At 57.5% G+C, this 10,174-nt stretch overlaps 2 protein-coding genes across 2 annotated transcripts; one reads left to right on the top strand and one right to left on the bottom strand.

The window, feature by feature from the left end:
- Nucleotides 1–48: 48 nt before the first annotated feature.
- LRRC46 (leucine rich repeat containing 46) lies at nucleotides 49–4,997 on the top strand. The gene is made up of 8 exons (XM_082603720.1): nucleotides 49–436; nucleotides 532–637; nucleotides 2,192–2,300; nucleotides 3,143–3,189; nucleotides 3,476–3,585; nucleotides 3,775–3,844; nucleotides 4,144–4,292; nucleotides 4,541–4,997. The coding sequence occupies exons 1-8, from the start codon at nucleotides 427–429 to the stop codon at nucleotides 4,909–4,911; spliced, it is 972 nt and encodes a 323-aa protein (XP_082459846.1). The 5' UTR covers nucleotides 49–426; the 3' UTR covers nucleotides 4,912–4,997.
- Nucleotides 4,998–5,498: 501 nt separating this feature from the next.
- SCRN2 (secernin 2) lies at nucleotides 5,499–9,428 on the bottom strand. Its single transcript, XM_082603626.1, has 8 exons — nucleotides 9,075–9,428; nucleotides 8,517–8,690; nucleotides 8,032–8,213; nucleotides 7,238–7,437; nucleotides 6,578–6,793; nucleotides 6,316–6,481; nucleotides 6,040–6,220; nucleotides 5,499–5,810 (listed from the first exon to the last, which is right to left on the bottom strand). The coding sequence occupies exons 1-8, from the start codon at nucleotides 9,297–9,299 to the stop codon at nucleotides 5,652–5,654; spliced, it is 1,503 nt and encodes a 500-aa protein (XP_082459752.1). The 5' UTR covers nucleotides 9,300–9,428; the 3' UTR covers nucleotides 5,499–5,651.
- Nucleotides 9,429–10,174: the final 746 nt, after the last annotated feature.

Here is a 10,174-nt window from a genome sequence, read left to right as displayed (position 1 = left end):
GTAGTCCCAGGGCCGGAAGCGGAGGGCGGAGCCGCCGGCTGGAGCAGCAACATGAATGCGCCGAGCCCGCACCGGCGAGCCCGCCCTCCCGGATGACCCATCTGGCGTCCAGTCTCCTAGCAACGACGCTAGACTCCTCCAACCGCTCTTTCCATCCGCACGCGCCACCATCTACCTACAAGCCCCCTGTAGGCGGCCAGTAAAGCCCCTATACACCCCTCAAACTCCAGACCCTCCACTTCGATTTACTTTCGTCTTCTCTGCCACCCCAACAATTTGCTCTGAATCAACCCCTTTCCTTTGTCCCCCAATTCTCTGAGCTTCTCTCTCCTCATACCATCCTGGGTTCCTCCATTCCCAGGGGCTGTCCAAGCTGCTCCGCTCCTCTTCGTTCCAATCCCTCCCCAAGCCGGCAGCTTTTAGATCATGGCTGGAGGTGAGTAGGGAGGTGGGATGTCGGGTAGAACAATTGACTAACAGTAGAGTCAGGCCTCCAAGAATAAGGAAATGTAACAATTGGACTCTTCACAGCTAAGCCTGCCCAGAGTCCAGAGGAAGGCGGTGTGTGCATTACTGAAGCCCTTATCACTAAGCGGAACTTGGCCTTCCCTGAGGATGACGACCTGTCAGAGAAGATGTGAGTGCATGGGAGGGGAAAGGGGTGCTGGAAGATTGAAACACACAGGATGACCAGTCCCCTGAGCTCTACTGATTTGTCAACTTATCTTTCTTTGTCCCTCTCTTTACTTAACTCCACACAGTCAGTCAGTGGCAATGTCCAACTTATTCTCCCTCCTTAAAAATCATTCTAGGGCTTCCCTGGTGGCACAGTGGTTGAGAGTCCGCCTGCGGATGCAGGGGACATGGGTTCGTGCCCCGGTCTGGGAAGATCCCACATGCCGCGGAGCGGCTGGGCCCGTGAGCCATGGCTGCTGAGCCTGCGTGTCCGGAGCCTGTGCTCCACAACGGGAGAGGTCACAACAGCGAGAGGCCCGCATACCGCAAAAAAAAAAAAAAAAAAAAAAAAAAAAAATCATTCTATTTCTTTTTCACCATGCCCACTCAATAGCTTTAAGTCAGGGTCTTAAATAAGTCATCACCTCTCAACAAACTCCTAGTTAGTCTCTCTACCCCCAGTCCAGGCACCCTATACTGTTGCCAAAGTGATCCTTTTAAATGACAAATCTGATAGAACCTGACTCCCTGGTACCTCCAGAATAAAATCCAAACACCTTAGCCTGAGTTGACCTCTGCTGCCTTTTCAGCCTTATTTCTTGCCACTCTCCATAAGTCTGTGATCTCTCTAAGACCCCGTGTTCTCACATCTTAGCACCTTACTACTCAGAGTGGTGCTGGGACGAGTGGGCAGCATCTGCATCACCTAGGAGCTTGTTAGAAATGAAGAGTCTCAGGCCCACCTACTGAATCAGAATCTGAACTTTAACAAAACCCCCTAAGGGATTCATGGGTACATTAAAGTTCAAGAAAGTCCGGATTCGCACATACTATACCTTCTGCTTGAAATGCCTTCTCCTCATCCCTCCTCACCTTCCTGGCTAACTCCTACTCATATGTCACCTCCTCCAGGAAGCATTCCCTGAACACCCCAGTCTGAATTCAGTGTATAATCCATGGAATTCCTTAGTCCCTTGCACATGCCCCTGTCATCCACTTGTCATAGATGTTTGGCCAGCTTCCCTAGTAGTGATGGGCAGGGACTCTCATTTGTCTCTGATGGGCACTTAGTAAATGTTTGGGGATTAATGAACGGGTGGGTGGAACAAGTGATCTTCCCTCCGTGGACCACTCAGAAGGGAGGTGAGGAAGGATCTTCCTGCAGAGATTGTCTCCTCTCTGTCCCAGCCCCTGCCTCCCCTACCCAAGCTGGCTGGAGGAAGTCTTCCCCTGCCCCTGCAGGAACCAAAAGCTGCCATCACCCAGTTTCCCAGTCCAAGGACCCTTACTCACCTCTCACTCTTATCCCTCCCAGTGCTACTGACAGATACGCAGGTCTCCAAGTCAACCCAGGTTCCCCGATCTAGACCCCGCCTCATGAGTCAAGCAGGTGTCCCTGACATCTGATCAGTCACTGAGCCATCCACCCCGTCCTTGAAACACCCTCCCCTCCATCTTCCTCCTAAGAGACCACAGAAGTGGCACTGTTAGCCAACCCTGCTGACCGTTTGCCCAGGTTCCACACGCTTGCTGAACTGCAGACTGTCCGCCTGGACCAGGAGGGAATTACCACTATCAGGAACCTAGAGGGCCTCCAGAATCTTCACAGCCTCTATCTGCAAGGGGTAACTTCCTGCCTCCTGCCCTTACTCCTCCCTGTGGAGAGGACTCCATCCCCTGTGGGCCATGTCTGTCTAATCTGAAAGGAGCCAACCAGGTCATCTTGCCCATTTACTGGTGTTCAGGCAGGCAGACCTTCATAGAAACTGTTTCCAGATGAATCAGGAATTATCTTGAGTTGAAAGACCAATCCACCCAAAAGAGATGCTGACCATGCTCCTGAGTCACTGTTTTTTTGTCAGACAATTCTCTTGTTCTAGAAGTCCTTCTTGGTGTCTGCCCTAAATCTCTCATGTTATATAGCTCAAGTCCATTCCCTGTTTTGAAGAAAAGGAAGAAGGAACCACAAGATTCCTCAGCATCCTTCAGAACCTTGAAGGCTTTTTGGTGGTGGTGGTAGTGGGGGTGGGTGGTTGGTTGATCTCCAGCCTCCCTGAGGTTGAATATACCCAGATCCCTTAACCTTCCCCCACAGAAACTTGACAGACCAAAGTAGTATAGGTACACTGTCCCCTCCATGTGTGTAATCCACCACCAAAGCCCTTTCCCTTTCCCTGTTTCCCCTTGGTTTCCTTCTCTGATGTCCAGGTCACTCTTTGGTTGTGGGGCGATCAGGGTACTTAAATCAAGTTTAGCCCAGCTCCAAGTTTATGCACTCAACCATCCACCTGGAGAAAGCAAATCATCCCAAGGTAGTGACAACCAGTTCAAGAAGTGGGGTGATCATTCCCAAAGTGCCAGATCTCCAGCCTCAAGAGTAGACATGGTCTTGGGGCTTTGTCCCTTTAAAAGGCCCCCCATTCAGCTGACCTCAGCTTGGTTTCCCCAACTCGGTTTCCTCCTGCAGAATAAGATCGAGCGAATTGAGAACCTGGCCTGCGTCCCCTCCTTACGGTACGTGGTGCCAGGGCTCAGGCCGGGTCGGGGGAGGGAAGAAGAGGGAGGGTGAAGGGGAGGAACCTGGTAATACCCCAGAGAACTGGCTCAGATCTCCCCAAGCCCAGCTGCTGGTCAGCCGAGGACCCTGCAAGCCTAGCTCTGCTTCCCTCACCCCAGAAGGCCATGTGTGCCCACTCATCATCGGGCTGCCTAGCCAGGGGGCCCCGGACGCCTGGTGCCCCCGTCCCCCGCTTCAGCTGTTCTGTGATTCAGCTGTCTCTCCCCCTCCCTTCCCCTACAGCTTCCTGTCTCTGGCAGGAAACCGAATCAGGCAGGTGGAAAACCTCTGCGACCTCCCACACCTCCAGTTTCTGGACCTTTCTGAGAACCTGATAGAAACACTGAAGCTGGGTAGGAACGCCCTTGCCCTGGCTCATGGAATAAGTCCCGGTGGTGCCCTCCCTCCTCTCTGCTCTCCCTCCCCGTGCTTGCATTATCGGCACATCCTCCGGGGCTCTGGGGGGCTGTGCCAAGAGGCAATGGCTTTAGACAGGAAGGTGGGTGTGAGAACCTCATTATTCCTCTCTTTGCTGTGTGCAGATGAATTCCCCGAGAGCCTTCTCATCCTCAACCTGGCTGGAAACAGCTGCACCAACCAGGATAGCTACAGGTGAGGAGGAAGTGAAGGTGGGAAGAGAGGGGTGACGGCCTGCACACCTGGGGGCACCGTCCCTGGCACCTTCTCCACCCTCACTCCAGCTCGAGTTGGCCCCCTTTGGCCTTCCCACCCCCCAAAACTCCACTTGGGGCCTGCCCTCAGCTGGTTGGCCTGACCACAGGCCTATCTTCCAGCTTGAGAACACCTCCCCTCCTGGTGTGGTTGCTGTGGCTTGTGTCTGTGCATCCTCCCAGGCTCCACGCCCAGGCGTGCCCTCCTGGGTGGTAGCCTCTGTTCTTTCTGTCCTGCAGGAAGCTGGTGACAGAAGCCCTGCCTCTGCTCCTGGACCTCGACGGGCAGCCTGTGGCAGAGCGCTGGACCTCGGACGAGGAGGATGAAGCCTCAAGCGATGAGGACGAGGAGTTCCCAGAGCTGAGAGGCCCGTTCTGCTCAGAGCGAGGTGACCCTGCTTTCCAAGGCTTGCAGCCTCCCCAGAGCACACCCCTGCCTGCCCTGTGGGATCTGGGAGAAGCTAAGACAGCGGAGGTGTCTGGGGAGGTGGTCCCAGGGCCAGACCGGTCTGGGCATGCAGGTGACTCGTCCTCCCCACCCCATCTTAGGCTCCTTCCCATTAGGGATGGTAGGGGAGAGTTTGTTCCTGCTAAGCCCGGGGCTCCATCCACCACCCACCGTCCTGGCCCCTCACAGGCTTCCTCAAGGAGCTGGAGCAGGAGATGAGCAGGCACCGGGAGCACAGGCAGCAGACAGCCCTGCTGGGGCACCTACTGAGGGTGGAGATGCGGCCCGCCCTCACCGACCTCCCACTGCTGCCAGGGGCGCCCATGGCTGGGGAGAGCAGCCCTTCCGTCACTCCCAGGCAAGGGAAGGAGACATCCCCGGAGCCCGTCTCCTTGCCACGAGCCTCCTCTGCCACCAAGAAACCATGCCTTCTGGCTTCCAGGAGCCAGCAAAGCACTGTTCAGGCAGGGAAGGGGGCCAGAGCGGCCGCAGCCGCCAAGGCCTCGCCGGCTGGGGCCCCCAGCACGACCAAAACTGTGACCAAAAGAATCAAGAAGTGAAGCGCAGCCCATCGCTACCAGCAAAGCCCCAGGAACACGGAGGAACGAGGAGTGGGCTGGGTCTCCCCTCCCCCTCAGAGCCCTCGCCTGTGGCAGGAGCCTGTCCCCAATAAAGTATCTCCAGGCCCTGCATGTGTCTTCTGTGTCACTTGGGGGAATCTCAGGGGAAGCTGTCAGTAAAAGCACCCAGAAACAGTGGCAGGAATACAGAGCCTGATTCTAAAGAATAGGGTCTTGCAGGAACTACCCAAGGGACTGGCACCCCGTCTCAGGCCGTCTCGCGGTGCACACATCTCACCGCCCCCCCCAGGGAGTGCCCTTCCGAGGTCCAAGTCAAGGACCAAAAAGCCGTGGTTCTAACCCTCCCCACGTAGCAGCCACCTGCTGTGCCAAGCACGCATGCTCCTCCATGTACACACACCCACGCGCCTGGGGGCCACCTCCTCTCCCCACAGGGCCCCCCAAGACCTTCACCAGGTCAGAAGGACGCGCCGCCCAGCAAGGCACCCAGAGGCCCTGCATCCACCTCAGGGCTGCCCTTTTGCCCTCTCTCAGCTCTCCCACGCCCACTGGCCCTGGACACTGAACGAGCAAATAGAACACATTTATTAAGGCAAAGGCTGACCCGGCCACTCAGAACAAGGCGGAGGCGGTGAAGGGGTTGCTCTCTCCCTCTACCCCAGGGGTCCTGTGCCCACTGCAGCCCGCTGCACCCCAGGCCAAGCCGGGAGGAGCCGGGCTCAGGCATATGCCCGGCTCTCCTTCTCCACAAAGGCCTGGAAGAGGCCGCCCGGCTCCTGCGGGGGTGGGGCCCACTCCCTGGCCAGCAGCCTCCGCACAGCCTCCAGGCCTTCCTGCTCCAGGTCCCGCTGCTTCTGCCGGAGCTGCTGCCCCCGATCCTGCCCGGGAAAGGCAGCGCTGAGTCCCTGGGACCGGCTTCCCTCCGGAAGGGGGGCGTGGCCGCCGCCTCACCGAAGCAGGAGAAAGCCCAGAGCACGCAACGTTCTCCTGGACGCTGGCTTTGAAGGGAGACACTCCTCTCCCCAGCTCTGCCGTCTTTCCTCCACTCCCAGGTCCCCTCACGTTTCCAGAGTCCCGGCTGGGGGTGGGGGATTCCCTGGGGGTTACCTGCTCACTCTCCATCAGCTCCAGGGCCACCTGGTGTCCGCGGTACAGGGCGTGCCGGCGATCCACCTGAGTCTGGAATCGAGGCAGGCTCCGAACAGGGTCCTGTGCTCCAAAAGTGGGGGACAGCACCTGGGGGACCTGGGCCGCTCCCACACCGAAGATGAAAGGTTTGAACACTGACCTGATGGGACAGGGACGGAAGGATTGAGGGCCATCGCACCCGTCCGTCTCCCCTGCCTGGCCTGTTCTCCCCAGCCGCCTTCCCCACACTCTCACCGGGACGGGTCCGGCGTGGCAGTGAGGAAGTGGACGCAGGGCTGTGTGGGGTCCTGGGGCAGCACGGACACCATGCTGGCCGTGGTGCGGAAGCCTCCAGAGTCCATACAGATGCCACTCTCCTTGCTCCTGAGGATGCCCATCATCGCCTCTGCCGTGATGCCCCCTGCCAGGGCAGAAGGGGGCCCTCTGGCCTCAGACTAAGCCCCCTGAAGCTGTGGGAGGGGAGGGAGGCCGGCCCCCACCCCATCCACTCACTGACCTTGCTGTTGCTGCAGCAGCTCCCGCCCGGCCCGGAAGCGGGCCTTGGCAGCCTCCATGCGCACAGGCTGCTGGGTCAGGGAGAAGATCTGGGCAAAGTCAAAGGCACCCTGCCCACCCCACCAGCCCTGGGCCCGGGCGTGGGGCCGGAGCTCAGGGTGTTCTGCTGAGATGTCCGTGCCGATGCTCAGCTGGTTGGAGATGTTGCGGGCCCCCTCTGCGGAGGAGATGGGGAGTCGCTCGTTTATCGTTAAGCCCCTGTCCTGTGCCAGGCTTTCAGCTAGGTGCTGAGAACACAGCGGTGAAGGGAACAGACAACCCTCGTGGAGGGGGAGACAGACAAACCGATCACAGAAATAACGGTGAGCTTGCAGCTGTGGTGAGCATCAAGAAGAGGAACCTGCTTGCGTTTAAGGGAGAAACCTGGCCACCAGGAAGTCCAGGAAGGCTCCCCAGAGGAAGCGGCAGGGTGGAGCACAAGAGGACTCAACCAAGTGAGGGGCGAGGATAAGTTCCTGAGGGGACTCATTTCCCATCTCCCTGGATGCCCCCACCACCCGAGACATTTGCTCCTGGATCGGGCCTTCCCTGCCCCCAGCACTGTTCCCACCCCAAAAGGGGAACACCTCTGGGAGGCAGGCCCCAGCGCCAGGCCCCTCACCCTGGATCCTCTGCGCAGCCCACAGCCTCCCCGCCGTCTCCAGCACCCATGCCTCAGTCCGGTCGGCCAGCAGGAAGGTGTTGTGGTAGCAGAATGGCGTGGGGTCCTCCCGGCAGCTGCCCCCCTGCCCGTAGCGCTCCAGCAAGCCTGTGATCACGTGCAAGGCCTCCTGGGCTGAGCTGCCCCGTTCTAAAGCCAGCCTGGCACAAAGAGAGTCCAGGGGACAGAGGGCGATGGGGTATCAGTGGCTGGTGGCAGAGCTTCAGTGGACAGAAGAGGCCCAGAGAGGTTTGGTGACAGGCCCAAGTCACAGAGAAAATCGGCCAACATTGGTTGTATTAAGCACATATAGGCCAGTGGTTTTCAAGCTGTGCTCTAAGGGGTTCATGAAAAGGTCTGAAACATATTCTTGGAGAAAGAAGTGCCCTGAGCCCTCCAACCTCTTCAATCAGAGCTGCTCCATGTTTAGTGGTTTTACAAATCAAAATTCTCCCTGAGATTTCATTTGAAAAAAATGTTACTTCTACTGAAAAAAATTTTAAACCACTGTCCTATTTCTGGGCCAGCAGAAGCCCAGAGATGGCCACACTTGGGAGCTCCTTACCAGACTGTGGAGATGGGGCCAAGAGAGGGGCGGGGCAGGGGCAGCCTCCCTGGAGATGATGACAAAGTGGGCAGAAAGGGGGAGGCGCTTGGGAACCAGGCTTGGGGGCAGGGCAGGGAGGATGGCCTGGGTCAGTACTCAGCCCCAGATTTCTGGTGTATTGAGGGGATGAGGGAGGCAGGGTCCACACCTGAGTAAATCCATGCCCAGCAGGGCTTCCCCTGTCCCAACGGGCTCCTTGGTCCACACCGCCTCGTTGCCAATGCAGACACCATGCTCATTGGCGCCCATCTCAGCCCCCCACAGCCAAGAAGGGCGGCTCAGGATCGCAGCATGGGTCTTTGACACCTGTTCCACCTCAATGTAGGTGCACTGGAGATAAGGGAGGAGAAAGGGAGAGTCCACTCAGAAAGGAGGAGGTACCTGTAAAGTGGTGGCACTTATGCCCATCACCTTACAGAGCCCTTCGTGGAAGGTCTTATTCCCATTTTACAGGTGAGGGAACTGAGGTCGACAGAGCCTAAATAATAGGTTAGGTTCCGGTCGGTAGACTCAAAGCTCATGCTCATTTCACCACATCTGGCAGCTTCCGGGGTGGGGCGAGCAGAGGAGGAAGGTCCTAGAAGAATGCCTGGTTCTGCCACAACTCCCAGCACCCTATAAGGCCTAACCCACCTGGAGCCGGCTCCCAGGGACGTGAGTGCCTGCCGGTACAAACACCACCTCCTGGACCTCTTCCCGGGGCCGGTCAGAGTTCTTGGCAAAGATCACAGCTGGGATGGCCGAGGCCGGGGGCACCGAGACAAAGCAGTCGCAGGAACAAGGGGTGTCAGGGCTCCACGATGCCATCTGCGGAGAGGTGGAGATGAGTGTGTCCCTCTCGTGCCACCTCTCCATTATCCTGAGCGGGGCGCAGTCCTAGGGAGCCCTTCTCCCAACACGTGCAGACACTCAGAGAAGACACTGCCGTCGGGTTTTGGACGCTCAGCACAGCACGCACACTCGATGCCCGGCGTGCGCGACGGAGACGCCCACTCTCTCCCCAGGCTCCAGGCTTGGGAGTCAGCAGACGGGCGCAGGCCGCATGCTCCGAGGGCCGTGCTCCACCAGAAGACCTGACCCTTCAGGGCAGTCGCGGGAGCGTCTCCCTCGCTGTCCCACCCCTCTCCGAGAGTCGCACGCCACTCTTCTGTCTGCCAGTTTCTCGCTTCCCCAATACTGTATGCCCCTCACCCTCTCTCCCTCCAGGATCCGCAGCCTAGTCCCGAGCGCCACTGCCTCCGCTTCGGGTAAGGTCGGTCTCAAGGGGCGGAGGCTCCTAAATGACCTGGAAGGCTTTGGGCCTGGGGGCGGAGTCGGAATCGAGCGCCTGCAGTTCCTTGGTTTTCCACCAGAGCGCGCGCCAGCACCACTTCTTGGAGCGAGGCGGCCTTCGGAGTCCTGCTGGCTGCCTGCCATACCCCGCGCGCAGCTTTCAGGCAAGATAAAGGCTGCGACGAATGCGCTAGCTCCTCCGATGGGGTCACGGTCGGCAGAGGGAGCTGGGGGGTGGAAAGGAGCCCCCGTGAAAGGGGAGAAAAGAAAAACTTGGCTGATTTGTTAGAGAACGGGGAATGCTAGGGCATCCGGAGATGACGGAAGAACCTCAGCTACTTGTGACCCGGTTTGAATTACAAAGGTACAACGCCAGGCTGGTGCCCCCTCCCCTGCATCCTCTCTCTGCCCTGTCCCTCCTACTCCTCCCCATCTCCCACCTCCCACTCCCCAACCCCTCGGAAATAAGATCTATAAGAGTGGTCACACAGGAATAAAGACGCAGACGTAGAGAATGGACTTGAGGACACGGGGAGGGCTTGAAGGGTAAGCTGGGACGAAGTGAGACAGTGGCGTGGACATATATACACAACCAAATGTAAAATAGATAGCTAGTGGGAAGCAGCCGCATAGCACAGCATAGCACAGGGAGATCAGCTCAGTGCTTTGTGTCCACCTAAAGGGGTGGGATGGGGAGGGTGGGAGGGAGACGCAAAGGAGATATGGGGATATATGTATACATATAGCTGATTCACTTTGTTATACAGCAGCAACTAACACAACATTGTAAAGCAATTATACTCCAATACAGATGCTTAAAAAAAAAAAAAAAAAAAAAAAAGAGTGGTCACAGGTCAGGAGGTGTAGGAATAATTTAATGCATTTTTTTAAGGCACATAGGCACAAAATCCATCCGACCTCCAAAAGGCCAGTTCTGCCCCACAGTGCTCAAACTCACTGGAGGTTAGCTTTGAAAGGAAATTTGGAAATTTCTAGTCCAAAGATTTGGAACTGAAACA

The sequence above is a fragment of the Mesoplodon mirus genome (assembly GCF_964341445.2).
Source record: "Mesoplodon mirus genome assembly, chromosome: 18".
Taxonomy (NCBI): domain Eukaryota; kingdom Metazoa; phylum Chordata; class Mammalia; order Artiodactyla; family Ziphiidae; genus Mesoplodon; species Mesoplodon mirus.
Note: the sequence above shows the minus strand (reverse complement) of the source record. Positions and strands in the feature narration are given on the sequence as shown.

Excerpts from the sequence above, each read along its gene's own strand:
- LRRC46 (XM_082603720.1), top strand. Across the intron at positions 638-2,191 it reads GACGACCTGTCAGAGAAGAT|GTTCCACACGCTTGCTGAAC; the intron begins GTGAGTGCATGG and ends CCGTTTGCCCAG. Across the intron at positions 4,293-4,540 it reads CCCGTTCTGCTCAGAGCGAG|GCTTCCTCAAGGAGCTGGAG; the intron begins GTGACCCTGCTT and ends GGCCCCTCACAG.
- SCRN2 (XM_082603626.1), bottom strand. The coding sequence starts at position 9,299 with ATGGCAGGCAGCCAGCAGGACTCCGAAGGCCGCCTCGCTCCAAGAAGT. Across the intron at positions 6,794-7,237 it reads GGCTGCGCAGAGGATCCAGG|AGGGGGCCCGCAACATCTCC; the intron begins GTGAGGGGCCTG and ends TCTCCTCCGCAG. Across the intron at positions 6,482-6,577 it reads GCTGCTGCAGCAACAGCAAG|GGGGCATCACGGCAGAGGCG; the intron begins GTCAGTGAGTGG and ends CTGCCCTGGCAG.